Here is a 25406-nt window from a genome sequence, read left to right as displayed (position 1 = left end):
TGTCTTTTACTTGAACTAGCACTCACTCTTGATTGAATGGAACCCAACTAGATTTCTAGAACTACAAGAACACCAATCCATCTGTTTTACTTTTGTCCAATATCGCATGCAAACTGAATCCTAACCCCTATCAATTCACTTTTGTCCCAAATGCCTCAAATTTGATAACAACCAATTCACTGTATTTCTGTTCTGAGTTCTAGTTCGCTGTCTGTTTGTTTTGAGGTTTGTGGGGTTTAAACATTCAGGAAGATGTATGTGCTTATAGCATTTAAATAACAGAACAGAAATAGCATGCTACCAATATAGAAAAGAACTCATAAGCTCACAAGTAAGAAAAGATTTCAAAACTGGAAATTCCTGCCTTTTTTATCACAGATGACAATCTAAAATCAACAGTAGCAATTACGTTCATTATTTCATAAGCTTGCAAAGGATGACCTCGATTGCAACTCAGTCTGAAATACATAATAATTGGAAATGACAAATGCTGCAGTCTTCAAATACTGGAAATGACCTCAAGAATGTATTGCAGCCAAAACCCTGCATAGTATTGAAGTCTCATGCCTTGGGAGGAAGCTTACATCCCTTAGAAGAAGTCATACATTCATCCGTGTCTCCAATCCCAACTTCAGATATTTCTGAGTTTGTGCCTGATTCTTCAGCCACAACCTCCTTTTCATGAGCACTGTAAGATTCTCTTTATTGCAGCAAATGATAGTCTGATGGAGTTTACACATAGAATAGCCTATGCAGATCTGACCAAGTATTTATGCTTGTGTTGAAGGCCCTAAGTATAAATACAAAGGATTCCTACGATAAGGAGATAGCAATTTTCACAAATCCCGTAGCAGCAGTGAAGGTTCCAGTTGTCACTTATTTATTTGCACCTTCCATATTTGAGAACCAAGTGACTTGCAGATGTGTTGTGGTCAAGAGCATGAGTCTGTCATGAAGGACTGTTTACATCTCAACCGTGCAACAGAAGCTCACACCACACTTTATCTTCTTTTTGAAGTCTTGATTCCAGCAATACCTCTTCAAATGAATTTCCAAAATGAGCACAAACTCATCACTCAATCTTCTGTAGTTTATTCACGCCAACATCCTTAACCTGTGCTATGAATGAAGATTGCCTCTAACGCCAACAAGGAAAGAGGACACCACACCTCACTCAGCTATTCCACGCACAAGCACAACATGTCTTCACATCAAAATTGATCTCTAGGAATACTGAACCAAAGCTCCGTTGATTAGGCATATGATAACCACGTTACACAAACTCTTCAAGTTCCTCATGTCAATCTGAAGGAGCCGCGCAAAGCTAGGGAGTCTCACAGCTGAAGAAGATACACACGTGAGCATAAATCAGAGTCCCTCAAACAAAGCAAAGGTTTAGCTCATGTCTATCAAAAGAAGTAGAATAGCCGCCCACGAAATTGATATAATCCATGCCAGTTAACATTCCTGTGAAGGTCCACGCCTAGGGATTATTTCAGACTAATTAATAATAATAAGCCTTTCCAAATAATTTTATCCAACCACAGCCAAAGACTCAGCCCAAACATTCACAACTCCATGCCAAGACAAAGATCACGATTTAAATATTCCAAGCAAGAAAGTTCCTTTTGCCATGATATCAATAGAATGAACCACCCAGTTCTTCAAAGATTCACGTCAAAAGCTCACAAGGAGATTATTTACTCCTATTATTGGACCATATAAAATAATTTCTCCAAACCTTGAACTTATGGATTATATTAAAAGATAACCCAAATATCTCAATATATTCTTACCAAATTATCTGAATACTGAAATTAAACTTTTGAATCAAAAGAATTATTGATTACCTCAGAAATTGGTCTTTGAAGAAGGCTTCACCAATTTGCATTGAAGCGTGAATGTGACACCTGACATGAATCCACCCCCAAAGATGAACTGGGTTTTCGTCCAATCCACTGAGAAATTCCAAGGGTTTCCATCCTCAAATTTCTTGAATCGAAAGGCAAAAGCTCTCAAACTCTCAAGAGAAATAATGAAACCAAGCATATCCAGATGACTCCCTCATTCCTCCTTTTATAATCTTTCCTGGAACTTCCAGAAATAATATATTTTTAATCCATTTTAATAATAAAGTGACCTTTTATTAATCTCCGTAATATAAAGTCACTTATAAAAATAGTTGAGGAAGTATTTAATTGTTTTAGTGAACCTTTTAAATAATTAAAATTAGTTGTCTCATAATTTTTATTTTTTTTGACAATTTAGTTACAATCATTTAATTATTTTTGAGGGTCAAACAAAAGGGGACATTACAGTGAACTCCCCCTCACGGACCTTTTTTGTGATGATCTTATGAATAAATCTGCAAATCAGATGTGCAAGCAAGAGGGCAACATGTGAATGGGAGGGCAGCACATGATTAGGAGGACAAAGGCTGTTAAAAGTTTGTGCCCACCAATCCTTTTTTGGGGGGAAACAGATATATCTTTATGCATCCAAAAACAATTAAAAAATATTGATTAATTCAAGATTCTCAGAAACTTTGCAGGGTTCAATGTCGGTTTGTCGGGGTTCCCTCAGGATGAACCCACAGGCTAAAAAACGACTCTTGGACACAGCTTCTCACACTAGACCAAGATGCGACTCGAGTGGATTGTATCTAGATCCAGCAGGCAGTAGGGACAAACTGTTAAAATAGCTCATCACAAACAAAAACTGGTCCAAGATGAGCTCTTCAAATGATTGTGTTTATTATAATCATCCCCTGCCCACATTGATCAATTTTGGCTAATTGTTGATACAACTGCAATTTTATTATTTCTTTCTAATCATAATGGCTTTTGTCTCACATATTATTCAACAAAGTGGGCCTCATTTTGTGTCAAACCTTTGGGAGAAAATTCATCTTGTGATCAGTTCATAATAAGTACTACTTATGAATGATGTGAAGGAAATTCATTTGAATCTCTTTTTCATTGTAAAATTGTAAAGTATGTTTGCATCATTGAGAATATAACCAGATCTAAGGGGTTTGAGAAGACAAGGATTCTCTAAAACATTTGATGAACCAAGAAGAAGCAATCTATTAATACATAGAAACATCAATAATAGGTTCAATTTTGGGAGAGGCAAGGAATACTATTGAGGACATGTAAAGGTCTTCAAATACAAAGTTGTCTTCAAATATCTTAAAGAATTCCCTTTAGGAAATTAGAAAGAGTAGAATTTTAACTTAAAAAATATCAAAAAATTTAAGGATCTAGGATTAAGAGAGTAGATCCCATAAACAAACTGAGTTTCAAGACAGATACTCACTTCTTAAATTATTTTCCAATGATAATCACATATTACATTGAACTCTACATCCTATCTTGATTGAGCGTGCAAGGTTGAATAAATTGGCCTTAATTTTTGCCTTTGATAACATGAAAGAAAGCAAAATCTTATTTTTTTAATCATTGATCATTTGTATTCTATTTTCAATTTTAATTAGTACTTTTAATAATTTTTCCAAATACATGTTCACTTTGATGATATGAATTGATTTTTCAAAATTTGTACCTGACCTCTCTAATGTGATAGCATGTTGAATTTTGGGATTCCAATTTTGGTATACTAACATTAATATATGATATACTACTTCTACAACATTAAAACAAATGGGCTTTGTGAGTACTTTGTAGAACTCTCCAAACATTGGAGTCCTATCTTTGGCCGAGTCCCCTCACCACAGACTCCCACAGCAAGTCCAAAAGAGTTCTGGAGAGTACTCGTCAAAGTCTCGCCCCAAGATTCCTTGAGTCCCAAACTCGGACTCCCAAGTTTTTGGTATGTTTTCTCGGGTCCACTTGGGTGTGACTAGGTTGACAAAAAACATTAAAAGTGACTTTATTTTTGTCCGATCTTTTCTAAAACAGGTTGGAACAGCAAAATAGGAAAGGAAGGAGAGGAGAAGATGAGCATTTGAGATCCAAAAAGACAATGTCGAAGAAACAATTCATCATCATTTTGATACTCTAGCACCTTTTAGTTCGAGGCCTGACAAATTGAGTTACGATAGGAGGGGAAAGAGGAAGATGTAGATTGTATTTGGTTGTTTTCTCATTTTGTCATATCATTATATGTAAACATTTATAAACTTATGATGCTATTATACATTTGAAAGTTTGAAACTATGAGTATGAATTATGAAATTTCAAACATTGAGTGTTTGAAGATCATATGACGTGTAATGTTTGAATTTTGACAAATTGATAGTCAATTTAGGCTTTTATGTTCTCTAAATGAATTAATTTCTTTCTTTTTTTGTAAAATTACTGTTTTTTTTGCCAAGTCCTATTTTTTGTTGTTGAGTCCATGCCTAGTCTATGCCAAGTCCAAGTTTTCAAACTTTTCTTTCAGTAATGTAGGATGTCATCAATTCAATTCAAATGCCTACCATTTAGCAGGATGCCATATCTCACTTTTATTTTTCAGTAGGACCATGATGAATTGAATTATAAAGTTCTCTGTGAATTATCAAATCTTAGTGTGAAAGTTCAGAGATGTAGTTGGATCTTGGCAATGACAAGTTGTAGTTTGGAAATTTTTTTATTTCTTGCTGTATGCAATAGTCATCTACGGTTTCATACTGCAAATTGAGTTGTTTTATCTGCTTGGTTTACTTTTTGTCTGTTATTATGTCTTCTTAGACAGTTTTTTTGTATGTTGTCAATCAGTTGTATCATTGCATGTGAAGAAATTATATATTATTAATCACAGGGTATCACAACATGTATAGCTAATGCCATGCCAGTTTCATTAATTCTCTCACCACAAATTTTCATGGAGGCCAGCCACACCATCTTTTGTACACTAGATACAGCATAACTTCTTTCGCAATCATTTCATATAATTTTTTGTTCTTCAAGAACAAAAATATTGTACAGTTTACTTGAAAGTATTTAAATTTACTTTTATTAAGAGACAATGTGAAGCCAAAAGTTGCGAAATAGCTTTAATTTTTGCGCAAATTTGAAATGAATTTATACTGATCACTTTTTAACAATCTTATGCATAGAGGAAGCATTGAAGGGGATATATCTATAATAGAAGTGCAAAAAATGCAAGTGCAACATTCAATCAAAAGAGCACATGTTGGTGCAACTGTCAGATCAATAGAATTTTCCTGCAATGGAAGGTCAGTGCAATTTTAGAAGTCAATTTATTCAGATTTATCTCAATGAAATTCTTAGAAGGTTTTACTTTTAGTTTTCTTACATAATTGATGATTTTTTTGTCTTACAATTATTTTTCTCATTTAAGCATATAGACAGTTTTTTTTAATTAATTAGTGAGGGATCTATACGGGCCCTTGCCTGTAAAATAGAAAACAAATGTATAAACAGACATAATGACCACCATACAACATAGCCAAAAACCAAAGGCTGAGCCAACCAAAACACAATGACAGAAAGGTCACCACCAACTGAAGCTAAAGCTAATGTCTACCAAAACATGATTAGGGATACGTCCAACAAAGGGCGAGCTTCCAACCTACATAGAGATTCCCCAACCACCAACACCCGAATACTAATTACACCCAAACCATCTAGATCAACAATTGCCACTTTCTTACTTCTTTCCAGACCCATTGTAGAGGAAGCACCTGCACAATTAGAGTCTAGGGCCGAGAACTTACCCCCAAAAAAGTTCCACCTGCTTCTTTGCATGCAACAATCTACCTTAACTCAAACCAGCACATAAAAAGGTGCTAAACACCTCCAAACACCTACGGGAGTAGGTGACCATTAAATTATCCACAACCATGTATAAATGAAAATTGAAGGATTTGCTATCCTAGTATCCTTTTATTCCCTTTACATAGTCAAAATCTCCTTCCTAACAAGATTGACATCCAACATCATACGTGAGGATTTCAAAGCTTCTAGCTTGACCTATATCTCATCTAGGTCAACTTTAACTTAAGCTGCTAACCCTTCCTCTAGTCGAAATAAAATGGTTTTCACACAAAGAAAGACTAGGGAAAAATTTTTAGTCTGTCATATCTATGCTGTGTGGTACAAGGGAGAAGGACCAAAATGACAACTAAAGTGGCATAAAACCAAAACTTTGTCTAAGCCTGACCAAGATTCCACTCACTCACTAAAAAGGGCCAAGAAAGGCTCTTGATCATCTCTTGCATTGGTGAGAAAATCTGCCACCAAGTTAGGTTCTCAATAGCAATTTGAGAATAAGATTTCATCAAAAGATTTACTCAATTCCATCGCCTCATCTGAGAAGTGTCGATTCTTCAAGTTCTGATAAGATCCCTTATGCAGGCTTTGGATCACTACCAAATACTTGATATCCAACACTAATTGCTCTGAACCAAGGGAAGCAACCAAGCCACTCTAGCCCTAGCCAAGCCAGGGTTACCCTAAGATGCACCATTGAAGTTAAGCTTGTGGAAACCAGCTAGAGATTTCAACCAAGCTACATTTTGTCTCACTAACTATTTATTGCTTCTTAGTAGCCCTTTACTAGGGCTTGGATCAAGATGTTCTAGTTTTTCAAAATAAGGTCATGGTTTGAGAGTGAACTAGACCTAGATGACTTGACAAGGATTACATAAGCTTGTATGGATTCCACCTTTCTCCAACACTACTGCCAGGCAAAAGAATGCCATTAAAAGTTTGACTATATTGTTCTAGCCAAATACCCGAAGTACACACTAAAACACTCTTCTAGAGAGGACACATACATTGCAAACCTTTAGGTCAATTGCACAAATGCGAATGAAGGGGAGCATAATTGACCCAACTCAACCCCATCATTGAAAGAACATGTTTCCAAATTGTAGAGGAAAAGGAACAATGTAATAGCAAGTGATCCACAAATTTTGTTAAATTCTTGCAAAACATAATGCAAGTATCCTTGAAAACCTCGCTTAATTCATCAAATTATCATAGAAGGGAATTTTGTTAAGCACAAGCATCCAAGCTAATTCTAGCCTATAATTGTCCATGTCTATCTTGGCATTAGGTTTGTGTGTTAAGCGCACTATGTCCTTGTTCATAATCCTCCACCATTGGTTATTTTCTCACTAAAAGAAACTCTACAACAACGCACATTGGAGGAGGACAAGTTCTATTAATGGAGTAAGATAAGCTGAAATTTAATATGGCGATGCGCCTCATTGACATACTACACATAGGTCTTTTCTTCTCTTGTGCAAAAAACATTTTTTCCTCAATCTCTCCAATGATGGTTGGGCTTCATCCTTGGTGCAAAATTCAAAAAAGGCATTCACATTTTCCACACAAGTATTAGGTTTTTTGGAAATGATAGATGGTGTGGAAGATGATGTGGCAATAGAGGTATTGTGCTCTGCAACTTGAACTTTTTCCCTATCCAAACTAAGGACTGCATCACTATATGACCATGTGATGCATCAACAGTAATTTTTGTCATTTTCACAATGCTTTTTGCAAAGGCCTCAAGAGACAATAACACATGGTGGATCACATCATCAAGATTCAAGATACCTCCTACAAGCTCTCACATCATCTCTTGACAACTTTGTAAGATGTCATTTGAAATGGTTGATTCCACAACCACTTTCATTCCCACACAAATTGCATTTTGTAATGTCCCCCTATTTATACACTGTCAATTTCCAAGAGCGACATCTATATTTGCTACCTTCTATTGTTATTAATTGAGCATAACTACCTAATTCTTTGTAATATAACTTATTGAAACCATACCTAAACCCAAACCAATCTGACCCTATTCCCAGAAGAGGGCTTGACTGCCTATGGTGCTTGACACACTTCCTCAATGTAACTAAGATTACCGGGACTCAGTCCATTCACCCTTGGGGCCTGCAGTCCAGATTTGAGGAGGAGTCCTTTCACCCTTGGGGTTTCCTATTGAAGTGGTTTTATTTTGCCCCTTTTCTAGCAGCACCCATCTCCCTTGAGGAATAGGAAATACAGAATTGATTATGGTTTTAGGTCAGTTTAAGACATTCTGTTTATCAATTGTTTATTTATCCTGTTATCTATTTATTTATGATCCTTTTATTTGTGTAATCGATTAACTCTTATTTGATGTATTAAATTAAATGGTAGTTATGTTCTTGATAAATTTATTTATTTATTGTTGATGTATTTGTAATTTTGTATCATTGTAAATCTGATTAAGTATTGCCTACCTTTAACTTTCAGAATGGATTATTAATTTATCCTCGTGTATATAAATTCATATAATTATTCTTTCTCTCTCTATATATATAAATTATTAAGTGCTCATATATATTGAATAACAAATACAAAAATAACTTTACTGTCTAATGTACAGTCAGCAATGATTGGATTGAACATACGAGGAAAACCGACCAGACTGTTACTATGTGCGTGACCTGCTCTGCGATCTTTTCCTTAATTCTTTCCTCCTTTATCCTTTTGGTGGCTTTTGATGGAAGTTTGTCCAGTCCTAAATACCTTTTGGTATGGGCAAATGAACACGTCTCTTCATATGGAGACGTCTACTTGGCCAAGGGATGTCTCTTTTTCTTGTTGACCAATAGACTTAGAGCCCAACGTAAATATTAGGCACCATTTCCTTTTAATTGGTAATACTTGTTTAAAGTAATATATATGTTAAATGATAAATATTTAATATCATTTTGTTCAAAGTAATATATGTTGAATGATAAATATTTAATATCATTTTGTAATACAATATATATATATATATATATATATATATATATATATATATATATATATATATATATATATATATATATATATATATATATATATATATATATATATATATATATATATAATAATAGTAATTTTTTATTTTTTCTACAAATTATTGTTTCATCATTACTACATATGTTAAGTGCAAGGAAAAGAATGGTAATAATGATATTATGAAAACATTAATGTAGCAATATTACACATTGCTATTGATTCAAATTGGAATAAGCATGCAATCATAGCCGCTGCAAAATTTGTCTTGTGGCATGGTGAAATATGAGCAGAAAGAAAACACATGCATACCCTTAGGGAAATTAAAAAAAGAAATGCATAGCGATCTTTTTGTTTAGTATAAAAAATAAAAGCACCTAACAGCCTTTACATTTAGTTAAAAAAGGTAAAAAAATCTAACTGTAAACTAAAAAATAGTTGAGGACTATTAGGATTAGGTTTAGATTAGCAAGTGTAGCATTTAGCAAAAGAAATTAAATAGGAAATAGAACTGTCAGCCTTTATTTTTAGTAAAAAATAGTAAATCTAACCCTATCAAAGATCCCAGACTCGGACTCAGCTCGGACTCGGCAAGGCCGACTCGACTCGTGACTCAGCGACGACTCGGCTATGACTTGGCAAAATAAAAAACCCTTGAAATTTAGAGATTTTTAACGATTTAAAACTTGTTTCATGCACCCATTATTGAATAAAGCTTAAAGACACTATAACATCATCAAATAGAAGCTAATTTGATCACATACATAAACATACATCCATCACATGCATAGAAATGTAAATTGTAGCTGAAGGAAATAGAAAACATAGATATATAGAGTTATAAATGTTGTCAAATGTATATAAAATCCATGACATCAAATGTTCCCAAACATATATATATATAACTGTAAACAAAAACAAGTCTATGGCTCAGGCTCTAGCTCATCCTCAGCCTCAGAGTAGTCTGTCTGCCTCCTACAAATGCGTCTAAGGTAGGTCCTGGATGACTGAGAAGCCATAGTCTCCGCCTGTGAGGTGCCTGTGCCGGATCGTGCTCTATCCTCCTCCTCTGCCATAGCCACAGCCTTAGCCTCTCTGTCTGCCTAGTCAACCCACTCATGGTCCTCCTCAGTGAAGACGGGATCGGTAGACTCAGTGATCCACTCAGACTCTGGATCGATCTCCGCTAAAGTGATCAGAGAGGAGTCAGTATCCAAAATCTGTATGGTCCTAAGACGGAGGTTGTAATGAACAAATTCAAGATCATTCAACCTCTCCACAGACAATCTATTACGCCTCTTCGAGTGGATGTGCTCGAACATGGACCAATTGCGCTCACATCCAGAAGCGCTGCATGGCTGGCTCAAAATACGGATGGCAATTTTTTGAAGGTTTGGGGTTGAGGGCCCAAACATTTACCACCATCTATCTGAAATAACGAAAAAGAAAAAAAAATCAAACTCATTTCCAACTTTAAGGCTAGATTATAAAATAAAAAATTAAAATGTATAAGCCATAAACTTAAGAATCTTAAGTTTATATATATTTCTACCTGGCTGCAATTGTGTTCGAGCCTCTATGCACATGCTGCTTGCGAAGATTGCCCCTTCTCGATTATTATATTTATCCAGCTGGAGCATTGTACTTGAGGCTGTGCCATCAGTACACAACTTTTGAACCACTGTATACATGCCACTAAGAACCTCCTCATCCGCCTTGAAGTCATCACGGAATCGAAATGCCGGATTGAGGTAATAGGCTGCTACATGGATGGGCCTGTGAAGCTGGTTCTGCCATCTCCTATCAATAATCTCCCAAATGGAGCCATACTTATCCTCATCTCCTGCATATATGGACCTAATGGCCTCCTTGGCCCTATCCATACCCTCATATATATAGCCCATAGAGGGCTTCTCCCCATCAACAACTCGTAGGAGAACTACGAGGGGCTCAGTGACCTACACATAATGTTAAACAAAAACAATTAAGTCACAAATTAAATTAAAAAAAAAGAAAAATTGCAAAGTTAAATTGTTAATAAATTAAAATTAAATTACTAAATAGTAGATACTAGATAGTAGATACTAAATGTTAAATTGTAATAAATTTACCTGCACGGTTTCTCCACAGGGGGTCCAAAAACCTGGCTCATCAAAAATGCAATTTACCACATCTATCCCTGCAGTGGTCGTAGCATAGGATGAGGAAGTCCACTCCTCACCAACAAACATACGCCTCAAAGCCGCCTTTGATTTTATCAAGGATTTCAGTGTGAGGAAGTTTGAGGCAAACCTCGTGATACCAAGACGAGCCAACTCCTTTTGCCCTGTGTATTGCCTCATAATGCTAAGGACCAATGCATGATTGTAGATAAACTTGCTGATATTTTTGGCCCTTTCATCTATTGATTTCACCCATTCAAGCTTACCAATATCCTCCAACATGAGGTCAAGGCAATGGGCCGCACAAGGAGACCAAAAAATTTTCGGGTGCCTCTCCATCAAAAGTTTACCTGCAGCAATTTTAAGTTAATTAGAAATTTTGATGTGTTAAGAAAATTTTAAATAATCATAGATGCATCTCCATCAAGACTTGAAAAGTTCAAAATTTACCTGCAGCAACATAACTTGCTGCATTATCTGTCACCACCTGCACCACATTTTCTTCCCCCACCTCTTGTATGACTTCCTCAATAGCCTCACATAAGTATGTGGCATTTTTCACATGTGAGGAAGCATCAATAGATTTCAAGAACATGGTGGATCCTGAAAATAGAGTTTCAAACTTTCAACAAATCAAAATTTAATTTATTCAATGCATTTAGGGAAGTACAAATTAGAATGAATCATGATCAATCACCTCCGCAGGAAACAAGAAAATTTAGGAGTGTTCTATTCCTCCTATCCGTCCAACCATCTGTCATGATGGTGCAACCCTTTTGGCTCCAAGACTGTCGGTGGTCCTCTAGCTCAACTTTCATATCCTCAACCATTTGTAACAAGAGGGGGCCACTTAACTCAGCATCGGTAGGGGCTTTAAACCCCGCACCACAAATGGTTATGGAATCTACCATGCCTTGCCAATAAGGAGACCTGTCACAAATAGATTATGATTAGACAAAGTAGAGTTCAACTTCAAACTATAAATTTACTTTTAAACTTAAAGCAATCAAATCAAAAAGAATTACCTGGCTGCAATAAATGGAATGTTGCAAAAGCACCAAAACTTGCAAATTTGTTTTCTTGCAGCATCATGAACCTCCTTGTTCCAACCCATGCCCTCAAGCGAGGGTTGTGCCCCCCAGGAGTACTACGCGGCACAAAATAACTATCCAACCTGGATTTCCGAACTCTAGGGCCAAAGGTAATAGTGCCACTAGGAGGAGTAGAAGTAGAAGCACTAGCACTAGCAGAAGCACTAGGGTGAAAGGGAGGCATGGAAGAACCCTCTCCAACACAGCCTACGGATGTGGATGCAGATGCGGATGTGGGTGCATGGGAGCCAATAGCACTTAACTCTTCCAATTGCCTCTTCTTAGTTAACTTTTCTTGTTCATGTGTTTTTAATTGGACATAACAGAAACGTTTTGCCTCAGGAGTTTGTAATTTGCATACCTCAATATCATGGCCAGGTATGCCGGCAATATGGTATTTAAATCTATTGATGCCACCAAAATTAATTTCTTTACAAAAAAAACATTTTGTTTGATTTTTTTGTTTGCCAATAAAGTCTTCAGTATATTTCCAAGCCTCATCCTTTTTAGGCATTGTGAAAAACAAATGTTTTTTAAACGTGAAGGCTGCTGCAATAAGAAAATTTAATAAAGTTATAAACTAATAGAAAAAATTAGCAAACCCTACTTTAAAAAAAATAAAAATTGTAAATACATGTTTACAATTTTTTTCTAAAAAAATGTAGGGTTTGCACTTTGCTATTATTCTACTTCTCTCATTGTAATTAAGCTAAAAAAATAAAAACATTCAAGATTTGGAAAGTTAACTGTTAAACTAAAAAAAAATTAACAAACAAATGAAAAAAATCCATTAACATACCTAAAAAAAAAAGCAAAATCTACCTTACCTCTTTCAAATGAGTTGAGAAGTCTTGCTTTGGACTCCTTGATGCTCTCAATGCAAGCCTATGGCCTCCCCAATGTGATTTGTGGTCTCCTTGATGCTCTTCTTCCTTGTTGGTTGCAAACCTATGGCCTCTTGTTTTCCTTCCTCTCTCTCACTTTTCCTCTCTTCTTCTCACAACTAACAATTAGAAGACCTTTTAGGGTTATATGAAAGAGAAAGGTAAAAAAAAACAAATGAAAAAGCTTTTATTTTTTTTGTTTTTTAAAATCGGAATTGCCTATATCGCACGGCCGAGTCCTGGAGCTCGGACTCGGCGAGTTTTGGCAAAACTCGCCGAGTCCGAGCCGTGAGTCAGCAAAACTTGCCGAGCTTGGCTCGACTCACCAACTCGGCGAACTCGCCTGACTCGCGGCGAGTCTGGGAACTCTGAACCCTATTACGAACCTAAAGTAAAAGTTATTTTATGGTTAGGTTTTGATAGAAACATGGCAGCATTGTCTTGAAAATATAAAAAGCCAGAACCTTAACCCAAAAACGTAGGCGTAGGGTTAGGATTTATGACATTATGCATTGTTAGTAGCTTACAAACTTAGGTTTGAGTTTAATAGGTTTAGAACAAAAAAACCCTACCACTTTCACATTGCAATTGGAAAATAAGCAAAATGAGTATTTGAATGAGCAATACCAAATGCATGCCATCATTGCCCTAGTTCGATGGTCACAAATTGTTTAGTATGTTTGCATTTACTTGGTAAAGTTTGAAACTGAAAAATTATAGAAAAATGAATTTTGAGGTTATATAAGGAAAAAATTGCCAATTTTTTTGAAAAACACAGGACTATATGTAATCTCCTCTTCTCAAGCATAGTCAGTTTGAGAACAACTAGTTTATTTTCAAGTTTTGTCGTAGGCTAATTGATGGGCAAGGGGAACTCCAACTTTCTTGGAGAGCATAGAATTGATCAAGTAATAGTTTTGTTCATGGCAACAAGTTTAGGTGATCTTGGTGAGACTCGTGATGCTTTCAAAATGTGATTCTATCCTTTTGGGAGCTGTCCACACTTCTTGGAGAAGTAGTCTATTATTAAATTGATGCCAAGTTCCTATAGTTCATCATCTTAAGTCCTCTGAAATATTATAGTATAGGGGTAAGCTAGACCTTTGCATGTATCGCTTAGGGTTCAATGCATAGGTAGCCATTCACAAACAAGTGTTGAGCTTCTTCCATCTTTGATGAATGATTGGTTGAATATGCTCATTGTAGACTTGCTATTTATAGTCTTTCTCTTGTATAAAAGCCTTCATTTAGCCAATCATACTATTAATGCACTCATATACCTTTGCAAGGCTAAGTGCATTAGTGTCCCCATATCTAATGACTTTGAAGACTAGAGTAATGATGGAGACAATATAATTTGTATCAGCCTAAAAATTGTCACTCTTCTCCACCTCTTTCATGCTCTTCCTTTTCTATGACTTAAACTAGGCCATCAATTCCACTCTACTAACATGACGATTAGTTGTAATTCCTCCTACAAGTCAAGCATCCTCTCCAAGATATTGAAGCCCAATACATATGTTGTCTATATAGGCTTAAGAAATTCCTTTATGGAGAAGATACAAAAGATTGCATTTGAAGTGTGATTGTTGTAGATAATCATCTACACATCTTTAACATCATTAGCAACCCCTTTGATTCAATTGATTTTTCTCATGTCCTTAGGTGCATTATTCATTGCATGCACACAACAAGGAGTTCACCATATATGTTTGTAGGCTACCTCAACCAATAGCCCTAAGGAAGTAAGGGCCTTTTGTACACGTAACTATGATGTTGATGGGTGCACGACATTGTAATGTAAAAACCCTTTTTTATTACTCAAGACGTTAACGAACAAAAGACGACCAAACAAATTTTTCACATGGCAAAAGTGGTATAATAAGACCACATAACAAACTAACATACCCAAGGTGTTATATACAACCCATGTCGATATGCGTGTACCCCAAAGCATAATTACAAGAACACAAGCAGAAGACATGACCTTAGGATAGGAGACTAAGGTTGGCATGTAAAACAAGCTATGGACGAGAGGTAGGACAATAAAAACCATTAGTTTATGTTCATAACATCTCTATGAAACCATTTGACAAGGAGAAAGGTTAGAGCCATCAATTTTAGGTTCCTATGGCAAACTGCTTACAGGTTGGACTTTGGATCTGAAATGCACATTGCAGCTCCATCAGGCAACTTAGACTCAGGGTTTGGTTGCAATTGTAAGTTACAATCCCATAAAAGTCTGGACTCTATTTACACTTTGCATAAACTACAAATGACAATCCTTCTCGAACACTGACATAGAAGGACCTTATACTTTGAAGGCTGATTTTAGATTGCACTCCTACTGTAATGTCACCTTTTGAAAATGCCCTAGTTTTTGCCTACAATTGAACAGTAATGCTACAGCCTGTGACAATTAAGGATTTCTGATCAGATCTCTATCTGCCTGATTGCTTTTCTGAATGCTGATGCTGAACGATTTCCCTTGAATCAGATGTAATTCTCCTTTTCTGCTCTAAATAGGAATGATATTCCATATTTTTTTCGCCACCCTCATCTCAAACTTTTCTTCTTATATACCATGCCAAAGACACCTTTCACCCAAGAGGGCCGACTCTTCAAGGAGGTTGGCCCAACGCAGCAAAAAATTAATTTTATTTAATTTATCTGCTTGCAAACGATGGGTGCTCATCTCTAGGGGGTTGGCCAGAATATTTATTTAAATTAATTTAAATTCTATTCTTTCCTTGTTTTTGAGTTTCATTATTTAATATTGTGATTTGTTTTTTATTTAGCCCTAACCTCAGGCAGGGGCATGACAGTTTGCCCTTCCCAAGATTGCTTGTCGTCAAGAAATGTAGGGTTCTAAGAACTGAATAAATCAACCCTTGGAGATTGGTATTTGGTTGACCCAACGCTTGCACCATACTGTGGATATCTCTTTGCGTTAAAGCATGTGCGATCTAATATATATTAAGATGAGGATTAGAAGCATGACACACTTCTATTACCCTAAATAAATTCATATCTTTTTGGTTTACTCTTGTTATTATCATATTCTAGATCAACCCAAGGCAATAATCATAGAGGTTCATGGAATAGACAAGCTGAGAATGCAGGCATGAACTAAACACGGAGCATACACATGAAAACATAGAGCGTACACATGAATATATGTAGACATAGTGAACATGCAGATTACAATAAACATTATGAGTAGCTAATTAACCTATAACCAATCATTGCTTAGCTCAGTAGGAAACTTGAAAGTGTGCCAGTAAACTGCCCAGCCCAACTAAGCCTGAGAGACGTCACATCCAAATCATGGCCATTCGCCTCACATCCCACCAGCAGCAGGAATGTCCAACTATGATCAGTTCTATCCCTTGGGGTAACCAATTTATCACTTGGCCCACAATAGGTAGGAACGTCCCGTTGTTGTGTTTTTTATGCACATACGATCACAGAATAAAATACCAAGGTATCTTATCCTCTCTTGAACAAAGTCTCTCAAATGATATGGTTCACGATCAAATGAGACAACTCCAAGGTTACGGAATGTCAGGTTTGGACGTTTGGATAAGCTCAATGGTTGATGTGAGAATGCTGAAATCATAAGGGGACTTACGTTGTATTTGAATGCTTGAATACTTAAACGTTGCTGGAACGTGGGACTAACTCATCTAAAAAAGAAAGATCAAAAGGAAAGGGTTTAGAGAATCTAATCTAATCCTAAGAATGTAGGATGTAGTGGATGACTTGGTGAGACTCAACTAGACTTTGCTTTGACTGAATGAACACCTCCACAAAGCTAGTGCAATCTTCTAAGGTAAATATATGATGTTCAAATTACTACCATCAACATCAATACCATAAAGGCAATGCATACCAATGGACGAGCAATAATTGAAGTTAAGTTCACATAAAATTCGAGTTGACCACGCAAGGCGAACTTACAATCAACAAGAAGCTAGTGGTGTGGACTAAATGAATTTCGCCATTAATCACCCACATAATCTTTCATTCACCTAATCAACATAAAAGCAAATGAGAATTGGAAACCATGCAACTTGTTGAAACAACACATTTCACCATATCTTCAATGAAAAGAGTATATTCATTTACAAGTATTAGCAACAATTTCTTCTTCTCCTACCCTACTCCTCTCTTCTAATTCCTAATTGCCTTCACAACTACTCTTCTAGTCTTCTATCTCTAACTATTAATCTTTACAAATGAGAGCACTGAGCCTTATATAGATAGCTCATTACAATGAATGACTCAAATTGATTCACAATCATGGCCAGGATCAACAAATAGAAACCCTAATTAGGGTTTGTTACAACCACCATTACATTGACCAATGAGAGATGAGGGTAAGTAAGGTAAATAATATTTGATGTAGTGCCACGTGTCACTTATTTCCTCCTTGAATGAACGTTGACTTGGTACCCTTTGATTGAACAAATGGTGACTGGAATGACACCTCAGCTTGCCTTATAGATTTGATTGACTTGTCCTTTTACCTCGAACAATTTCATCCTCATGTTTGGAATTTTTTTCCAATCTCGAAATCTTGAAATATTTCCTTCCTTGGCGCTCTTTGATATTGAAATTCCATAATGTAATTCCTTATTTCTTGAAGTGAAATCCTTGCGCTCTTTTATATTGAAATTCCATGATGTAATTCCTGATTTCTTGAAGTGAAATCCTTTGTGCTCATGTCTTGAACTTGCTTTCCTTCATTTGCTCGGCATTAGGGTGAAGTCTTCTTCATGTTCAATCTAGTCCACATCTTTGCCTTTGAAAATCCTTGTCTTGAAATCCTCTTCCCATCCTTGAAATGTCGATCTTCCTCACTCGAATTTTGTGATGTTATCCTTGCAATATGGTTGTCATCTTGGAGATGATCCTTCATCATTTGTCGCTTTGAAGTGCTAAGCTCTTGGTATCCTTGCAAGCTGCATCCTCCTTCACCTCAAGCCTTGATCATCATGCTTCCTTTCCTCTTAGCAGACCTACAAAACAAACAAACATTGAATCAAATACCTATGGGATAAACATTATTTCAACCTTGGTGGGAAATCGATCATCATAAGGGCAAATTAGTTCCTAAAACATCCACGTTATCTTTGTCCATTTCTTCACTTGGTGGAGATTTGATGCCTATAGGGACTACTTTGTTATTCATCTTCATTTGAATTGATTCGTCCCTTTTGTAACTCTGCCCTCAAGTGGAAATCTGACCCACATCGGTATTAGAGTATTTAATTCTATGTTAGTCACCTATTTTTAGTTCCTTGGTTAATGGTCATTTACTTTTTTTAGATCTTTAGACTTTTACTTTAACGTTATGTTCTAATTATAGAACATCGTCTTGTAAACTCTATATATATGTGTGTATATCGTTCAATGTAATTATCTGATTATTGAATTATTCATTCAATTTTTTTTTCATGGTATCAGAGGATGGAAATTAAAAATTTCGAAAGTTTTTGTTATTAAAATTTTTCGAAGTTTTTATTGAAAAGATTTTTTTTTAAACTTTTTTTTTTGAAAAGAGTGGGTTCTTTTTCTCTTCCTGGGCGGATTTTTTTTTTTGCATGTTGAAATTTTTCCTAGGGTTTCTGCAATTTTCGACTAGGGTTTTGACCCTTCAGTTCAAGACAAAATTTTATTCTGGTTGCAAATTCTTGGTGGGTTTTTCAAGACCTCAATTGGGTCATCGTCAGATTTTTATGGGTGCATTGTTTTCCATGCCTCGATTTTTGAGTCGTCAGATTTGCATTTTGTTTTCAGATTCTTGGTGAGTTTTTTGAGAGCTTTTCTGGGTTAGTCTCGGATTATTCTGGGTGCCTCGAATTTTGTGCCAACGAATTTGCCTTGGAATTTAAAAATAGTTCGCAATTTTTGCTAATTATGTGGATGTCGGGAATTTTGCTGTCTTCTGGGCATTGTTTATGCTGTTTTAAGTTTATAGAAAATATTAATTTTTGGGTTTCTTCCAAACTCAAAATTTGCGCCTTGGAATTCGTGCCAGAATTCTCCTATTGGGTTTCAATTTTTTCAGCAGCTGCTTCTATTCTGATTTTTTTAAAAAATCAGATTCTTTTGTCTCTTGCTTTCACTCAGTTGACCTCAATCAACCTCAATTTCCGTGATGGCATCATTAACCAACATTTGTTGGAACACAGTCAGAAGTTCAACGGCCGCAACTACAACACCTGGAAATAGCATATGCTTACCATCTTTGAGTATCGTTGCCTTGATCAACTTGTTTTGGGCAGGGAATCTCGTCCTACAACAACAGGTGATGAACAAGACAAACATGATGTGAAGAATCGAGAGGTTGTCATGCTTATCAAACTCTCTGTCATAGATGATCAACTCCCACAAGTGCCTTCAGGTAAAGCAGCAAAAAATATCTGGGATCTTTTGAAGGATCTTCATGAAACGCCCGACAAGAGCCGAGCTTTCTTTCTAAAGAATATGCTGTTTTCTATCATGATGGATGAGAAGTCATCTATCCAGGCACATCTTACGAAGATCAAGGACATCTGTGATCAATTGGAAGTTATAGGCCGAACCATGGTGGAAGAGGATTTGGTAGTGATCACGTTGAAAAGCCTTCCCAAATCCTTCAAGCATTTCATTGATACGCTCAATATCTCCTCTACTAGTGTTGATTTGAAGTTTCCTGATCTCTGCAACAAGCTGCTACAGTAGGATCGATGGAAGCAACAGTTTGGAAGCAACACTAGTTCATCCATTGAACAGGCCTTCACAGCCTCAACTTTGCATAAGTACAAGGGTAAAGCTCCGTCCTTCCAACAGAAAGGACAAGGTCAAGGTCAACCTCAGCAGTCTTCCAAAAAGAAGAGCTTACAGTGTTCCTACTGTCTATGCGTTCATGGCCCAAACCTCCTCTGATGATGTTCAATCATCAGCCTAGTACATTGACTCTGGAGCCTCTCGGCATTTCACACATCGTCGGGTTTGGTTTACAAAGTACGTGCTTTCACTGATTCAGTGATCTTTGGTGGAGGCGAAGAGTATACTGTTGTCAGCAAGGGCAATGCTTAGATTTCATCTGGTGGGAGGGATTTAATATTCCTCAATGTATACTTTGTACTTGGTATTGTTGTGATGTATTCACACATCGCCCCATTGCAAATGGGGACCCCTACTTTTTGCTTTCTAGGGTTTGTTTTCTAGGTCTTTTAGGGTTTTGTCTGTTAGCCTTTGCAGGATGAGTGCTGTCGAGGGGATCGTTGGATTGCAGGCTTTGCTTGAGCCAGGGTGAGTCCATAGGGCCCCAGAATTAGGGTTTCTTTGAGAGTCTTCCTTAGGGCCTGGTTTTGCTCTTGTTACTAATTGTGTCTTGCTTGGTGAGTATCATTCTTGAAGGTCCGAGCTAGGTCAAGTTGGTGAGTGATAAAGTCTGGAATGTCATCCTGATCTTTAAATGTCCTGAAATTTGGCTAAGTCTGGAATGTCCTGATCCTGAAATTTGACTAAGTCTGGAAAATTGAAGAATCCTCCAAAAACTAGATTTTGCAATATAACTCCTGGAGGTCCGAAACCACTCTCAAACATCCTGGAAGTATATATGGAATATAACTTAAAGTATAAGTCACTTATACTTAAATGTTATATTCCATAAAATAATCCTGACGAAGAGGCTAAAATGTCAAAATTCGCTCTTGACCCTTCCAAAGGGTCCAGAGCGAAAATTCACCAAAGACTCAAGATCTCGCCTAAGTCAAAGAGTGGTCGAGCAAGTTTGCAAGGATATGGAAGGAAATGGATCTAGGATTGAGTCTAAGACAAAGTCAAGTCAGTTTGAAGGTGAATTGAGCCTAGAATAGAAATTTCGCTCCTAACCCTTCCAAAGGGTCCAGAGCGAAATTCTTGAAAACACTCATTTTCCCCTTTGCTAAAGTCAAGACCAAGATGGAGATGAAAGGAGAGTAGTCTATGTTTGCCTCCCAAAGAAAATTAGAGTTGAAAAAAGCAAGAATCAAGGTCAAATCATGATTTTCGCTCCTGACCCTTCCAAAGGGTCCAGAGCGAAAATCCTTGTAGCTCTTATTTCCTTCTTTGTTTTGGCTAGGTGTTGGTGTGATGTAGGATAAATTGGTATGTTCTTGCCTTGGGAGGGAGTTGGACACTTTGAAAGATGAAGATTTTAGCCAAAAAGTGAATTTCGCTCCTGACCCTTCCAAAGGGCCCACAAAGAAATTCATCATAAACCTTTTTTGCTCCCTTGTTTTGGCTTGAAACCTTGCTCCTTTGATGGAAAACGATCTATATTTTCCTCCAGGAGAAAATTGAAGTTTAAAAAATGAACAATCAAGCCCAAATGGTGAATTTCACTCCTGACCCTTCCAAAGGGTCCAGAGCGAAAATCCTCCTAAGGCTCATCTCCTCCCTAGTTTGACCAAATTTTGAGTTGCAAGGCATCTTGAAGGGAAGTGTGGACATGTTTGGACTTTGGAAATGTTTGAAAGCCTTGAAAAAATGAAGGATTCTAGCCAAGAAGGTGAATTTCGCTCCTGACCTTTCCAAAGGGTCCAGAGCGAAATTCCTTACTAGCCTACTTTTTGACCTTGCTTGGGCTTAAGACTTTGTTCCTTGCATGAGAATGATGTTTAGTTACCTTCTAGAGAAGATTGGAGGTGAAAAGATGAAGGATCAAGTCAAGAATGAGATTTTCGCTCCTGACCCTTCCAAAGGGTCCAGAGCGAAAATCCTAAATCCACCTATTCCTTTCACATTTGTGCCAAGTCAGGCCTAGACAAGGATGATAGAAGCCCTTGAATGGATTTTTGTCTCCAAAATTGATGATTTTAGGCCAGAGGAGGAAAATCGCTCCTGACCCTTCCAAAGGGTCTAGGGCGAAAATCCTTCAATCACCTATTTTGCCTTGCAAAATCAAGTTAATCTTGGGTTGGATGAAAGAAGAGAAGTATTTCCTTGCCTTGTGAGGTGGATTGATGTTGAAATGATGAAGAAGTGAACTACAAGCAAAAAATTCGCTCCTGACCCTTCGAAAGGGTCCAGAGCGAAATTCTTAAAACCTCCATTTTTGCCTCAAATTTACATCAAGCTTGGTGTTGGTTCTGAATGAGGACGTCCTTGGGCATGTATCTAGCAAGTACGGTTGCAAAGTGAGAACATTTTGAGCCAAGAATGCAAAACTCGCTCCTGACCCTTCCAAAGGGTCCAGGGCGAAATTCCTATAGGGCCTATCCCTGGAAAGACTCTTGAACAACTTAATTTTGATGTCTTCTTGTTGATGATTTAAGGTATAAAATGCTATGTTGAAATGAATTTATTATGTGTCCTTAATCATCTTTTTGTTTGTCTTGCAGTTAAAAGGGGACCAGGGCAAATCAAGGACGACCTTCTCCAGCCCAGCATCAACAAGGACGACCTTCTCCAGTCCAGCATCATCAAGGACGACCTTCTCCAGTCCAGCATCAACAGGGACGACCTTCTCCAGTCCAACATCATCAAGGACGACATCTTCCAGTCCAAGGTACATCATCCATCCTGCACATCAAAGACAAAGGAAGATAAAGCAAGGGTTCGTTGAATAAGCAGATAGTTTCAGAAGAGTTAATTAAAGCTAGCTTCCCAACATCATCAAATTGAACATCGGCCAAGTTCCGAGTGTCAGGCAAGGTGGCGTCCCAGTCATCACTCCTCCATGTTGGGTTGATCCACCTCAGCGTGTCCAGGTTCAATGTACCTGACTCATCAAAGATGACACAAACTTCAATGTACCTACCCCGGCTATCCATTGGTCGAATATTCCAGAGAAGACATGTGTCCAAATAATGCAATTATTTCATTGGCCAGAATTGAGTTTGTTGTAACAAACCCTAATTAGGGTTTTCATTGTAAAATCTCGGCCATTGATCTCAAGTTGATCTGAGCCATCGAATTGTATTGGGGGCACTCTATAAGCCCTGGCTCCTCATTTGTAAAGGCTAATAGTTAGTCAATAGTTAGTAGTTAGAAGGTGAATACTTAGAAATAGTGAATAGTCAGTTGATAGAATAGCAATTAGAGTAGAATAGAAAGATAAGGCAAAGATTGTTGCCAAGATGTTGTTGTAAAAGGCTTGTAAAACTTCATTGAAGAAATGGTGAAATCTATGGGTCGATTCAACAATTTGCATGGTCTCTATACTTCTTATATTTGATTTCATGTTATTAGATGAGTGGAAGAAATGTGTTTGATTGATGGTGAAATTTGTCTATCCATACTACTAGCAGTTTGTTGATTGCAGACTTGCCTTGTGTAGTCAATTGGAATCATTCAGCTTAAGCTTAACTTCAATTGTCGCTTCTTCACTGATATGCATCAACCTGATGGTGTCTATGCTTATAGCGATGATCTGAACATCATAAAGCTTTCCTCTGAAGATCGCACTAACCTTGTGGAGATGGTCTTGGGATGTCAAAACAAGACTTAGTTAGAATTTCACCAAAGGTTATTCATTGCTCCTACATTCTTAGTGTCAAAATTAGATCCTTTCCTCGCCCCATCCTTTACTTTTTTTTTCAAAATCTAGACTAGTGAAATCTTGTGATTCCAGCAAATCAGACGTTCAGGTCATCGAGTGTAAGTCCCCTTGTGATTCCAGCAAAATCACATCATACCACAAAGAGCTTATCCACGAGTAGAGATCCTACATAACAGGAACCTTGAAGCTTCTCCGATTGATCCTTCTGCGATATCTTCAGCATTCGGGAGCTTTATTCAAGAGAGGATAAGGTACCTTTAGGTATTTTATTCTGTGTTTGGTCGTGTACAAAATACACATAAACAAGTATGAAGCTCAATCTACTGTCAGTCAGTTAGATTATGCAACATTCACCACAGCTAGATGTCGTCTTCGAGTTGCACAAGTGCAACATCGTTGATAGGGAGACTTGCACTACAGTTGCAGTTGGTATTGAGGATCATGGTCTTTATAGACTTGTTGATTCTACTGGTTCTCAAGAGCTTTCCATGGCAGCTAGGAGTACATCCATCAACACTCTTTGGCATCAGCGATATGGGCATCTCAATGTCCACTATCTCTCTCAGTTCGTTCGAGAGGATCTAGTCGTAGGGTTACCTGAGATTCAAACTCAGAATCATGGAGCTTACGGAGCGTGTCAAGCTGGAAAACAACATAGGACTCCGTTTTCAGATGGAGATGTTGTTACTATTTACTAAGTTGTCATTAGTTTTATGTTCAAAGTCATCCTATATACCCTAGTTAGTTAATACTACAGAAAGATTCAGTCGGTAAGCACTAAGGGTGTCAGTTACAGAAGAAAGGCTAGTCACCGAGATGATATATACCGAGCTGTCTACCGAGTAAATTTCCTATGTCCACCAAGTAGCAAAGAAGGTACACTGAGTTAATCTGAATTGAGTGGAAACGTGTTACCAGATTCAATGAACCTGGACACATATGTGCAAACGTGTTACAAGATTCAAGAATAGGGAACCGTTATTTCATAGGGAATTGCACTTATGGATTTTGTATGATTTTGAGGAAGTTTATCCAATGAAATAATTTCTATGTTTATTCATTCGATAAAACATGTTTGTATAATCGATGTATGAACAAGATCACCGCCTTAGAGATCTATATACAGAGTGATTTGAGTATCTAAGAAAAAAAGGAGGAAAAGATGGTGAGTTGAAGATAAAAATCTTGTGAAAAGATAAGATGTGATGATTGAACAGAGGTATTCAGAGGTCACCCAGAAGATTTTCAGAAAACAGTTTAAGGGACAGAGAATACAGAAGAGGTCACCGAGTTTATCTATCAATTACCGAGGTATGCTATGAGCATGGTAATTTCATATTGAGCACATAGAGTCTGCAACCTTTATTATTGCAGTAGTGAAGTTGTGGGTGCCATCCCCACCGCAGTTTTTCTCTCTAACCAAGAGTTTCTACGTAACCAAAATCTTTGTGTTATGGAGTGAAATGTGTATGGATGTAATTTCTATAATTGTGTTTTGGCTTTATATATTATGAGATCAACTATATACAGTTTATGTTTATCAGTAAGATTGTTTTTAAAGAAAAGTTTTGAAGTATTGATTCACCCCTCCCCTCTCAGTACATTAGCTTTCATTGTTGGACCTAACAGATGCTTGGAGAGCATCCAAGGTCTTGCAGCTCGTTCATGTGGACATCTGTGGTCCCATGAACACTCCATCAGTCATTGGATACAGGTATTTTCTATTATTTGTTGATGATTTCAGCAGATGCATGTGGGTTTATTTTCTTAAGCAAAAATCAGAGGTGTTCGCCATGTTTTAGAAGTTTAAGGCCTTAGTGGAAAATGAGTCTAGCTGTTAGATAGTCACTCTTCGGTCTGACAATGGAGGGGAATTTTGGTCTATAGAGCTCACCAACTTTTGTGTATCACATGGCATTAAGCATCAGCTTACCACACCTTACATCCCACAACAGAACGGTGTTGTTGAGCGTAGGAACCTGTTG

The 25406-nt window shown here is 37.1% G+C and overlaps 1 protein-coding gene across 1 annotated transcript in view; it reads left to right on the top strand.

The window, feature by feature from the left end:
* LOC131040248 (SEC12-like protein 1) overlaps positions 1–25406 on the top strand; it is a 72197-nt gene that overhangs the window by 24399 nt on the left and 22392 nt on the right. Inside the window, exon 8 of the mRNA XM_057973140.2 lies at positions 5063–5182. Within this exon, the coding sequence (XP_057829123.1) occupies positions 5063–5182 (120 nt within the window). The remainder of the gene's footprint in view (positions 1–5062; positions 5183–25406) is intronic.

The sequence above is a fragment of the Cryptomeria japonica genome, chromosome 7, assembly GCF_030272615.1.
Source record: "Cryptomeria japonica chromosome 7, Sugi_1.0, whole genome shotgun sequence".
Classification (NCBI taxonomy): Eukaryota; Viridiplantae; Streptophyta; class Pinopsida; order Cupressales; family Cupressaceae; genus Cryptomeria; species Cryptomeria japonica.
The sequence above is the reverse complement of the archived record's forward strand: the minus strand, read 5'-3'. Positions and strand labels throughout refer to the sequence as shown.